The 13,947-nt window shown below is 36.0% G+C and overlaps 1 protein-coding gene across 1 annotated transcript; it reads right to left on the bottom strand.

Moving 5' to 3' along the window:
* Positions 1 to 2,942: 2,942 nt before the first annotated feature.
* On the bottom strand, positions 2,943 to 5,809 carry LOC105049707 (G-type lectin S-receptor-like serine/threonine-protein kinase At2g19130). Its single transcript, XM_010929447.4, has one exon. It carries the CDS (start codon positions 5,695 to 5,697, stop codon positions 3,208 to 3,210), a length of 2,490 nt encoding a protein of 829 aa, XP_010927749.1. The 5' UTR covers positions 5,698 to 5,809; the 3' UTR covers positions 2,943 to 3,207.
* Between the last annotated feature and the right edge of the window lie 8,138 nt (positions 5,810 to 13,947).

Below are 13,947 nucleotides of genomic sequence, written 5' to 3'. Positions count from 1 at the left end.
CGATAAATCGAATCAAGCCAAATCGATTTTTTTTAGATCACATTGAACTAGTTTTTGCATATGGTTGGTTTAGTTTCAGTTTCGACTTTACGAAACCGATTCAAGTCAATTTGGTTTGAAGATTTATTTCAAATCAGTCCAAACTGAACTGTACACAACCCTAGTTCAACATAGGGCACACAATACATGAAGGAACAAGCCCTACCCTCAGCCAAAAGCAAGTGTCCATTTTCATTTCTAATGACATATCCAGGAGTAGCTTGGTCCCCACAAACAGAAGAATCAAATTAGATTTTTAATACACCAAGGATAGAAGTTATCTAGCACATAAATAAAGAAGTATGAGTAAACAATAAAGAAATACCCCTGGACCTTGAGTATGTATAAAGACCAACCTAAGATTTATCGAAAGCAAGATCAAAGAGCAGGTCAAAAACCCCTCCAACCAACTCCAGAGGCGAAATAAAGATCTACTGACGAACTCTAGCATTCTTACCTTCCCAGCGAAACCATGCAGTGTAGACAAAAGCATACAAGATGCTACTCTCTACCAAGGCATTAGAAAAACTATGCAATGTAGGCAAGAGCAATAAAATAAATTTTTAAGCTTTCTTTGTATGCTAGTAATTCAATTGGTGTGCAAGAAGAGAATCAATTTTGATTAGATTTTGAGAGATATAAATAATTAGAGATTGGAGATAGAAAATGATTCACAATTGAAGTAATTTGTAATCATGCAAAATATCTTAGTTGTAGCATATACCATGTGATGAAGTACTTTTTTATTAGAATATTGATGATATATTTGACTTCAAGAGTTTGAATAGTTAGTTTACTCAAAAAAAGCTTAATTTATTCTATTAGCAAATAGGTTGATACTAATATATCAAGTTTAACAACTATAAGTGGAAAAAAAGAAAGAGAAAAACTAGGTAATAGTTCCAATGCTTCCTTTCCATCTATATAAAAACGGACCATGCTCCTTTTAAAATAGAAACATGTCTATTTTTGCAGTTTGGAGTCAATAATGAAACATTTAAATCGACATTCCATACCATTGATTATGATTTATGTGATAAAAAATATGAAGAAACTAAATATTACATATTTTAGTGATCTCTAATCCATGCATCAATATGAACATAAAACTGGATGATTTCCATTGTCCTAATATATTAAAATACATGATAAACCATTAGCATCAGAAATCCATCCTATTTGTCATGATCTGCACAATTAGAGCATGTATAGATTGAAAATCCATAGATTATGATTCTTAAAATATGGCAAAATATGATCTTACATCATTTTAATCATTCATTTTTGCACCCACTAAATACAGTACAAAGTATTTATATAAAAAAAGGTACAAAGTACCAAAACATGTCATTTCTAAGTGTTTTTAGTCATGCAGATCATGAGTAATGGGTCTCTCTTTAATTTAGATGATTCATTATTAATTTTGAGCTCAAGAGAAGTAGATATCTCTCTTTTCATCGAGAAGAGCTTAAACAAGGGGAATATATGAGAATCCATGTAAATGTATGTTTACTCCCACATTAGTTATGCACTATTGTAGTAGGATAGATTTTGGATACTTATACAAGATAAAAATTTCCAAGTAATATTCTTTAGCTAGTCTTTTTGGATGAAGTCTTAAGTTGTTATATTTTCAAATAAGCTAATTCACAATGGATCACAGTTTCATTATCTAAATTTTGACTGCTCACTAGGAATGAGAAGAAGACCAGGTAGAGAGGTTGAGTTTGGGAACCCATCGCCGTTGCCTTCTTGAAAACCAGGTGGAGAGGACTGAATCTTGGACTGGATGTTAAGGGCCAGGCCCAAAGAGATTGAAAATCAGAGTCCAGCATATGAAGGGACCAGCTATCAACTTCCCCTGGAACTCGTCTTTCTCGGCATTGGCAAAGCTATTGCTGCTGCACTGAAATGGCATATTCCTTGCACACCCACTTATTTGATCCTCCATACCCAAGTTACTCTGATTCTGAATTCTTTCATGCAGTTGCAAAATGGCAAGATGATCTCGTCGCAGCTGCCGAACGACCCAAGGAGAGCATACACTGTGGCATTGCACTCCCCTCCGGGACCAGAACAGTACCCATGTCTGGGATTCTTCCACCCATGTCAACTGCTTCATCTTATCCTTCACCTTTTCTTTTACTTCATTAAGTAAATGAAGAAAGATTTACAACCACCAAAGAAGAAACAAAAGTTGCTGGAGAAACAAGAATTAAGTTTTTTTTTTTTTTTGATAAGAAAACAGGTATTAAGGGTCATTCGGAGCAACAATAACCTAACAAACAGAAGATGGTACATCAAGGGTTGGAGGGCAGCAGTATGATTCAGAAACGCTTATCTGTTTTTGGAGGTGGATAGAACATTCCAATAAGAGGTCATGGAGAGAGCATCCCTAAGAACAACGGTCCGCATAGGGGGTCTATTTTAAAAAATTATCCTGTTGCGCTCTCTTCAAAAGGCCCAGATGATTCCCTTATTTTCTCTTGTTCCAATAGCGTTGGATGGAAACGTAGCATTAGTAGAACTGCTGAGGGCAGGTTTGATTATTATGATTCTGGGAGCAGAAAGTTTCAACAAATCTCTGAATGTATTTCATACGAGCATAGAAAGTCCAAATTCACTGATAGCAATCCAGCCAAGCAAACATAGCAGGGTTCCTGAGGGCAATTATCCATGCATTCTACTACATTCAGTAGCATTCTTTTGTAAATTTGCAAAGAACAAGGAAATGATGCTGAGTGACCATTCAATGAATGAAATGTAAGAGAAAATGCATAAAAGTACTGAACGGATTTCTCAAAAGAGTTTGCGCATGCCATCATGCAAATTCCACCTTCCATAAATCAGCTAAGGCTAATGCCAAATAGGACTGCCTACAGCAATCAAAACCGGAGAACATATTGAGCAACATTCTCACTTACATTACCTAGAAAATACGAGGATTTAAGTTATTCTTCACTCAATTACATGAGGACATGAAGGGTGTGGAACTCCACATCTGAGTGCCTGACACCTTGACCATTATTAGTATAGTAATTGCCTACGCTAAAAGCATTCAACACATGATCATGGACTTGGCATGAAGCTACTACTTTGCAATAATACTGCAAAAATACAAGGCGGACTCATTCAAATGTTATGCGGACGCTTGAAAGGTCTTGGGCATCATACATTAGAACTCCTGGATGCTGTGCTTTTAACTTGAGAGCCGGTAGAAGTGGTACTCCGTGCCTGGGAACTCTGATTCGATGACAAGTCTGAGAAGAAATTTATGTTCTCCGAGCTTTCCACAAGAATTTGAAGTGATCTTGGAATAGGAGGCATGTTAATTTCCAGAAAGCCCTCTAAAATTTGAACAACCTGTCCCATCGTTGGCCTGGCACTTTCATCATCCTGAATGCACCAATAAGCAATTTTACAAGCTCTTTCGAGCTCTTCAATATTCACATCATCGCCCAGCCTATGATCCACCAAGCTTTGGACATCCCCTTGCGCGAGTCTGTTCGCAGCTAATGTAGGAAAAAATGTAGGTTTCCCTTCCTCTGTCTGCTCTGAGTTTCTCCTGCCAGATATAATTTCGAAAAGCATCATCCCGTAGCTGTAGACATCAGCTTTGGCGGTGATGGCTACACCAGTTATCCATTCAGGTGCAAGATAGCCTCTTGTTCCTCTCATCGTAGTCAGTACTCGGCTGAAGTCCCGGCCTACAAGCTTTGCCAGACCGAAGTCTGCCACTTTTGGAACAAAGGACGTATCCAGTAATATGTTCTCTGGCTTTATATCACAGTGTATAATGCAGTCCCTGCACTTCTCGTGGAGATAAGCCAATCCTCTGGCAATTCCAAGAGCAATTTGGTACCTTGTGTTCCAGTCCAAGACCATGGAATTGTTCTGGAACAGCTGAGTATCCAGAGAACCCTTGGGCATGAACTCATAGACCAGCAACCTTCTGGCGCCTTCGGAGCAAAACCCAAGAAGTCGAACCAGGTTGACATGCTGCACCGTTCCAATCGTGCTCACCTCAGCTCGGAACTGCTTTTCTCCGTGCAGGCGAAGGCCTTCAAGCCTTTTTACAGCTATGGCGGTCGAATCCGGCAAGAACCCCTGGAACACCGAGCCGAAACCTCCTCCTCCCAATTTCTCCGAGAAGTTCTTGGTGAAATGCTGCAGGTCGCTGTATCTGAATGGCACCAGAGTTCTCCCCACTGCTTTCGCTGCATGAATCATCCGCCTCTTCCGGCGCCTCCAGATCACCGCCCATACGAGAACCACGCAAACAAACAAGCCCGCAACCGCACCGGCGACGGCCCCGGCGACCGTTCCCTTCTTGCTCGTGGAGTCCGGAAGCTCCGAAGCAGCCAGCCGAAGGTAAAGGGTTCCTGCATCCGATCCATTGTATTGCTCCTGTAGATTGATCAAATCCCCGTACCACACGGAACATCCACCACTAAATGAGTAAGCAGTACAAGAACAATTGTTCAAACAGGTTGATGCACAATCTTCAGCACTTGCAACATCTGGCTGATTCTGAGGATTCTGTGGCAATTTCATACCATCCATCTGATAAAACTTATCTTTCTCGACATTCGCCGAGCTGTTGCTGCTGCACTGCAATGGAGTATTCCTCACGCAACCCCCCGTTCGATCCTGCAAGTCCCATTCGGTCTGGTTCCGCGGCACAAAACCCTTGACGCATTTGCAGAATGTCAGACTGCTCTCGCTGCAGCTCCCGAAAGGCCCGCAGAGAGAATACACTTCGCACTGCGCTCTCGGCTGGGACCAGAACAGTATCCATTCCTGGGATTCATCCACCCACGTCAACTGCTCGATCTGCCCTGAGGTGTACATAATAAACCTCGAGATGATCGAGTCAGTTTTTACAGAATAAGTGAAGTAGCTCTCGTTGGTAGTGTTAACGTAAGTGAAGTCGTAGATGTAATTCGCCGTCATCTCCGGCACATCACTAAAGATTTGTCCATTCCAAGTCCCACTAGACCAGTACGTGACAGACTTATTCCATTGAATGAAGTACTGGCTGCTTCCATTGGGGTCGAGCTCAAGGGAGAAGATCCCAGGAGCTGGGTCAGCCAAGCTCTTCCAGGAGATAAGGCGCTGGTTCTGTTTGGTCACCTTGTTCAGGCCGAGCTTGCCTCCGGGGAGCCACGTATCAGTTGGGTGGTCGATGCTCTGCCACAAGATCCTGGAGGAGTTGGAGCCATCTGCCAGCACAAGGTTTCCAGCGTCTTGGAGAACCGCTACAGTGGAGTTGGTGGAGATATTGACATTAGTGGACCAGATTTGGGCTTTGGACTCGTTGAGGAGTACCAAGTTCCCATCTTTGGAGAGTCTGAGCTCGGATTTGGTGTGGTCTGAGACAGGGATTTCTCTGTTGGCTACCCAGACGGAGGTTTTCTGTGAGACTTTTTTGTACCAGATGCCTATATAGTATTTGGTGGAATTCGGTGGAGAGAAGAAGCCCAGAACAAAGTTGCCTCCTTTGGATGTTAGCTGCTGGTCTCCCGAGATGGAGGAGTTGGTAGAGATGGTGTCAGATGATGAGAAGGCGTGAGGGGTTTGGAGAGCTAAGAAGAGGAGGAACAGGAGGGGAAAGAAGGAACGGGGAGGAAAGGGAGACGGGATTTTGGGAAGAGCCATGGCTGCAACACTATGGGATGGAAGATAGGCATGGAAATAGGGGAGGAGGAACTGTAAATCCTTTGGAAACTGATACTATTTTTTTCTTAAATTTGACAAATGCTTGCATTTAGGTGATGATTCTGACTCTTTGGAATATGACCGAGTCGTGGTGCCAATGTTCCATATTGCCAAACATGAACCCTTTTTTGTTTTTTTGGTTCAAGTGTTTTGACTGGAATGCCCACTTGATTAAAGTTGCAGGAGTCACGGGAGGAGAACACTATCCCTGACGGGCCTCCGTATTGCATGCACAAGGTGCAATTGTACCGCCTTGCATTTCACCAATTCCCAATTGCACGTTATCCACCGTGCATATGCTCCGCGATTTGCCCTGGTTCACTTGCACCTGGTGCGTGCAATAGATTCCCTTCTGACGGAGGAATATACAGAGTCAATTATTTCTCAAATAAAAATAAATTACAAAAACATATCCACAAAATAAGTTGGCGAAAAATTTCAAGCTTAGTGTCTGCGTGTCATTGTACTCCGTGAGGGTTGGTTTTCAAGGATTCCAACAATTGTATATTGAAGTGAGAGCTAAATTAATGATTTCAAATCTACCATGTGTGAGATCAGATTTATAAGTTTTTTTTGGTCTGGATCATGTTGAATCCGATAATATTAAGACTATTTAATGGTTAACAACAATAAAATGACCTCTTGAGATGTTTTAGCAATGCAAACATCATGCAAATACATCCTAACATTCTATTCATAAATATTTTACATGTTAACTTGAGAGGCACGCAAGCCTCTTAGAAGTATATACCTAAACTCTTAAAAATTTTGCTTGTGATTATTGAGCATTAATAAATTTATAGTGCTGTAGCTATTCATGTAAATAATCATTGCATTTAGTTAGTATAGGAAAGTTCTTTATGGAATGCACCAAGGTAGTAATTATTGCAGGTATCCATCTAAATTTTCATAAATTGTAAATATTTAAATGTAGAGAATCATCAAATGCAGCACATACATAAATGAAATTTTAATTATTTAATACCCACTTGACAATTAAGTTATGTAAATAATTTTTATTGAGTTAAAGTGTTATCATTGTTTGAAATGAAATAAATCATGTGCTAAACACCTACAATCATGGTCAATGCAAATGCAAGTTGTTGTTATAATCTTCAGGTGTTCATTATGGTACTAATATTTTGAGCACTACCACATATGACGTAGTCCACTAATTTTATTTTTTTACTTTTTTTAATATTATAGTTGTATTGGAGGGGAATATGAAAGGTATGAAATAAGAAAGTTTGATCAGAAAATCTCAACAAGTATCTTCTTCTTTTTTTTTTTAGTGTAAACGGAGGATCAATAGAGCCACCCAAGTTTACTTGAGAAAGAACGTGTTTAGACAACAGAGTTTTCTGAAAAAACGAGAAAAAACAAGTGAAACAGCATGTGATACATCAACAGATGGAGAAACCAAAAGTACTACGAGGAGATGAAGTTGCAGAGAGTTGTGAATGTGTAGGCAATGAATCTAAGTAAATCTCACAGCATTTTCCAAGAGAAGCTCAAGAATCATCTAATGTCAGGATGCAGAGTCCAGTGACTGAAGCCGGGATTGGTTTCTTCTAATTTTTTTTTAGACCTTACTAAATTCATCCACAAATCATTTTTGAAAAGATAGGATTGCTTCAGTTGTAACTAAGGAAATGGATTTATGTTTGTTAAGGAATAGTTTAGCATTCCTTCCAATAGAACTATGCCACACTTACCAACAATATGAGAATGATATGCCCTGGCTTTTTAGAAAAATTCTGTTCAATCCAATCAGCGTTGAGATAATGAAATGTTAGCCACTGACGTAGATCATTGAGCTGAGAACAAAGATGCTTCCAAATTGTTTTGAAGATTTGATAAGTAGAGAACAAATAGTCAATTGCTGCCACAGCTTTTCACAATTTACACAAGATCCGAGCTAGGTGCCAAGTTTGTTTCCAAGAGCCTCTCTTACATAGAACTTTTCTCGTCAAGCATGTCAATGAAAATAATTGATCTTCTGTGATATGCAAAAACTCCAAACAATAGATGCAAATCTGTAAATGTCAATGAGGAGATAGTGTGCTAACCAAAGAATGATAGTGCATTGGAAAACTTATGCTTGAAATCTCTCCTTCAATCATACACGTGTATGTGACAATGGTAAGCAATCATATAGAATTCATATTCAATTTGTCTAATTTTTGTGGTTGAATCTTTGATAGAACATGATAATTATTAAAGCTAAAATTTAATTTATAAAAGAGAAATTCTTTTGCTTTCCTAAGAAAGATAGTAGCTTTCTTCCTCTAGGATTTGGGATCTCTCTTGAGGGAGCGACGGACAGCCGATACAGTGAACTAGCGACTCAAAAAAAATAAAAATACAGTGCTTCCACTTATTTTTCACAGACTACAAAATTTTTATTTTTGTGAGAGAGGAGATCGTGAGCAAACGGTGCCCAGAGCATCCAGAGAGCTCGATACCTTCCCAAGCCCTTGCTTGTAAGGATATTTTTGTAAATTTATCCTCCAATAAAAGTAAAAGCTTCGGGAAGGAAATATATTCTTCGAAATGAGAAGTAGGGGATGAGCGAAAAGTCTGACGATATGGTTGCCGGACAAAGACAACCATAAGCCACTTCACCGTATATTAAAAGATCTTCGAAGAAATATAAAAGATCTCCTCCAAAGACGAGGAAAAAAAAAAAAAGCACAAAATAAAACCCACGACCACGAGCAACGGCAGCACCTGGTTCTTTCAGTGAACCTTTTGGCTGGGTCGTTTGGTGTCTGGTGCAGGTAGTGGCGTTGCCGCGTCTTGAATGCCGCATTTATAGACCACGAGGCGTGAAACTCGAGCATATTGGGCTGCCCACCATCGTCCTGACCATTGTTTGACGAGAAATTATTGCCTGGACCACGTCCAGTTAGATCACTCAAATTCTACGATGAATAACACGCTACACTAACCCTTCTATTTCACGAATTCCCGATTGCGCGTTTTCCACCGTGCACGTCTCCGCGATTCGCACTGGTCTACCTGGTCCGGGCAACAATTTTCTCTTATTTGATGGTGATCGCGACGTGGCAACCATCAGAGTACGGACGGCTTTTCCAGTGAGGACCGTTGGATTGTGATCGGACAACACCAACCATTACCAGGCCACGTTTGGTGAGACGTCGGCCGCACGTCACAGTGATCTGGTAAACCTTTCGGTCAAACTGAAGAATTACGGCGGTATGATATTTTCTAAAAATTATTATAAAAATCTTGATCATCAAATATTCTGACATTTTCAGTCATTCAAATTCTTTATAAAATTTTCTACTCATATATTTTATCGAAAAACTCCAAATCTTTTCTTCTAGTTAAGTTTTTTTTGATGAATATCATTTTTTTAAAAAAAAATAGGGAAGTATTTTATCTCCACCCGAGAGAATTATACATTCACCTCTTCTTATCTAGGCCAAAGCCTAGGTCCTTAGACAAACCAAACTCGGCACTTGGTGCACTTGGTTGCAGAATTAACAGGAACGAGGGAATAAAGTTATGCGGAATGGAACCCTCCCCTCTCATCTAAGAGGCGAGAATTTGTACCATTCTAAAAGTTCACCTGTATCAAAATCAAACTCGTGACTTTGCTCTGGCTAAAGCATACACCACGAGTGCAGACAAAGCTCAACGTCCACCTTTTCCCGTGGTGACAACCCATAGCTGTTATGATAATGGTAGATCCATATTTATGATTTGAAAGATGCTTCCGTCTATTTACGAGAAAGGATGTCTTAGTAGGTGAAGCTATTAATTATGAAAATTAATACACTCTGTTCTCACACATATACTTTAAGCAAGATATTTTCTGTGCAGGCCAACTGCAGGACACGTAATGACAGAAAATTGTGCACCGCGGTGGGTAGGTATAAAAACACTAATTAATAATATATATATATATATATATATATATATATATATAATTATCTTTGTCATTACTTAATAGTGTGGACCCTTGAAACCGACGGAAGGTCTGATGTGTATAGTGACCGTCGAGAGACGGGTGCAAGAACGGTCATAAGCTGGTTGTCCAACCTTCGGATGGATTCCAATATCTCACATTCTATTTTGGAGGATATGTGAGAAGGATGATGGCTACGTTGAGTTTCTTTGGCGCTATCACATTTGCAAGGAGGTGAACAAGACAACAACTTGGATGGTTTCTTCTGTGGCCTAAGATGGCCTAGTTAGCCCCACCTAAGCTTTAAGACGTTCTTTGTATGGATGCCTGCGGTTGTATTTATTGTAGGGTGATGTAATTAGGTCGTCTTACTTTAGGTCATCTTACTTGGAAAAAAAAAAATTGATGCAGCTATAAATTGTGCATTTATAATTTAAGACAGAGAATAGCTCCTATGGTGTGCATGCGGCATCATAGGTATAGCGTACCTGTGGATGATGTCCACCATTAGATGGACGGCCATCACATAATATGTGCGGTGTGCATCATATGACCTACACTTATGCATGGCCGTCTATCCTATAATAAGTGTCATTCATGAGTATACCATATCCTATGGTGCTAAGCGCACAGCACCACAGGATCGTTGCCTAGGAATTGTTTTTTGGCAACCATCTAATTAGCAGGACCTGATCTGGGAAGTTGGCCCTCTAAAGCCTTTGAGGCGTCTCCCACAAGGAACCATTGATTATTTTAGATTTTTAAATGTTAAGGCGCAACCACGAAGTCGGCGCATGTTAGTCCGTGAAAAGCTAGTCTTGGTGGTTGGATTGCTAGCCTGGATGTTTTGTCTTTTTCAATATTTGTTATTTCTTTTTTTTAGCAAAAATGGCTTTCAAAAACTTATTGATGCCTTTCCTCCGCTTAAAATGACCCAGTGCTTAGCAAGAGACACAACATTAGCTAATGCATTAGAGGATGCACAATAAGATAGAATGAGAGTTTCCACGCTACAATAAAAAAAAGTAAATGAAAGCAATACTAGGGAATAGGGATCCATCCTCCTTGTCTCCAGGCTGCAGGGAGTTTTTTAATCTAGGAAGTGGGGCCTATACATGTGGAAGAATTTTAGGGAGGGTGGTTGGGTGTGTAAAGATGACTTCATGTGTAACAAGAATAACACTTTGTATAAAAATTAAAATAGCAAATTATAAAACAAAGAATCTTCCTATTAAAAATCAAAATAGTGAATTACATGCTGGAATGCTATTAAGTCAACTTTGGTGTATGCTTTATAAAATGAGAATGGGAGTCTTTATGAAAGAAGACCAAAAGACACCCTGTGCTGGTTTATATTTTATGGCCCAGTGTATGAAAGTCCAGATTTTGAATCATTATTAGAATTTTAATCCCTAATTTTTTTTTATTATCTTTCTTTTATTATTCATGCAACTAATTTTCTATATTTACTCACTGTGTGTGGCGAAGTTCCTTTTTTTCACATATATCACTATAAATGTTTCTACAAAATTAAGCCTATATTGTAGACCCTTATTAAAGTTTAAAAATATTGACATTATCATCAATTACCTCTTTATGGAACCAAAATCAACTTTACAGTTATTCAATATCATAAAAAGCCAATCAGTCCAAGGGATCACAAATTAAACTCATCATTTTAAAAGCTGTAATTTTTTTATTTTTCTTCTTTTGAAAATTGCAACTCTGAAGTTGTGAGCCTCAAGCATGAACATGCTAACAATTATATGTCATATCCCATTCCCATTGAGTCCACCACAGGGCTTCCCTAACCAATGAACAACCTAATCTCAACCACGATGACAATAGTGATGACGGTGGTTGTAAAATAATACAAACAACAACAACCACAATAATAATAATAATAATAATAATAATAATAATAATAATAATAATAATAATAATAATTGTGAGGATCAATTAAGATATATATTTAATCTTACATCAATTATTTATTAAAAAATCTTGAATATATATATATATATATATATATATATATATATATATATATATATATATATATATATATATATATATATATACATATACATATAGATATATATATAGATATACATATACATATACATATATACACATATATACATATATATACATATATACACATATATACATATATATACATATATATACATATATATATATATACATATATACATATATATATATATATATATATATACATATATATACATATATACATATATACATATATATACATATATATATATATATATATATATATATATATATATATATATATATATATATATATATATATATATATATATATATATATATATATATATATATATATATATATATATATATATATATATATATACATACACACACACACACACACACACACACACACACACACACACACATATATATATACATATATACACATATATATATATACATATATATACATATATATACATATATACATATATACATATATATACATATATATACATATATATACATATATATATATACATATATATACATATATATACATATATATATATATACATATATATATATACACACAGATATATATATATATACACACATATATATATATACACACACACATATATATATACACACACACACACACACACACATATATATATATATATGAGTAAGGAATCCAAATAATATCTTTTAACTATTTTTTTTGAGAGATCTTGAGTTGTAACTAATGGTATCAGAATCGATATAAGCCATAGCTCATGTAGAGTAAATGATACAACAACATAGATTTATTGAGATTGAACAGGAGATAATCGTGATGCTTGTAAATGGATTTAGATCCTTAGTTTTACAAGGATGTTGGGACTTAAACAAATGAAGTATATGAGAATCCTTGTGAAATAATAGGGTATGTGGGATCCGTATAGATGTGTATTCAGTCTCATATTGATTATTTACTGGAAGTATCTTAGATACTTATATAAAATCAAAAAATTCAAATAATTATATTTTCCAACTATTTTTTTTTTATGAAGTCATGAATTATTACAAATAGTATCAGAGTCGATCCGGTCTATAGTTTATGTGAATTAGAGGGCATGCAGCACATGTTCATTTGGACAGACCATGGGCCAATCATCATATTTATGAATGAATTTACATAAATTTGAACCTTTCATCCGATAAAAATGTTGGGGCTTAAACAAAGGAGTATGCGAGAGGAATCTAAATTATACTTCCAACTAGCATTTTTTAATAAGGGCCTAGATTATTACAATGATAATAACAATAATGGCAATAATAAAAATAATAATGATAATAATAATAATATCTATATAATAATAGTAAAACAATACACGGATATTAAGGGTAGTATTCTGTGTTGACACGTAAGATTATAGGATAGTCTCCCGTAACGCCACATGCATGTCAAGTTTTTTTATTTTTTATATTTTTTAAATAAAATAAAAGCATAAATAATATGATAAAAAAATCTGTGTTGACATGTAAGATTATAGGATAATCTTCTGTAACACCACGTATCAAGTTTTATTTTTTATTTTTTATATTTTTTAAATAAGAATAAAATCATGAATAGTATGATTAAAAAAATAATACTAAATCTATATAATAATAGTAAAATAATATACGGGTATTAGGGTTAGCATTCCGTATTGATAGGTAAGATTATAGGATAATCTTCCACGGCATTATATATCAAATTTTATTTTTTTATTTTTTATATTTTTTTAATAAAAAATAAAAATAAAAATAATATGATAAAAAATTCATCTATATTATAATAATAAAGCAATACACGGGTATTAAGGATGGCATTCCATATTGACACATAAGATTATAAGATAATCTCCCATAATGCCATATGTCAAGTTTTATTTTTTTTATTTTTTAAATAAAAAATAAAAATACAAATTGTATGATAAAAAAATCTATCTATATAATAATAATAAAATAATATACGGATATTAGAGGTGGCATTACATATTGATACGTAAGATTATAGGATAATATCCACAACACCACATATCAAATTTTATTTTTTTATTTTTTATATTTTTAAATAAAAAATATAAATATAAATAGTATGATAAAAAATAATATCAAATACAGTAATTTTCACTGATTTGAGAGGTCATCTTTGAAAAAAAGAATTCTCAGAAATCCTTTTGCTCTCGTCATAAGATTAATTGATG

Source organism: Elaeis guineensis, chromosome 2 (genome assembly GCF_000442705.2).
Source record: "Elaeis guineensis isolate ETL-2024a chromosome 2, EG11, whole genome shotgun sequence".
Lineage (NCBI taxonomy): Eukaryota > Viridiplantae > Streptophyta > Magnoliopsida > Arecales > Arecaceae > Elaeis > Elaeis guineensis.
Note: the sequence above shows the minus strand (reverse complement) of the source record. Positions and strands in the feature narration are given on the sequence as shown.

Bases quoted from the DNA above. Each gene is read 5' to 3' on its own strand.
- LOC105049707 (XM_010929447.4), bottom strand. From the start codon at position 5,697: ATGGCTCTTCCCAAAATCCCGTCTCCCTTTCCTCCCCGTTCCTTCTTT.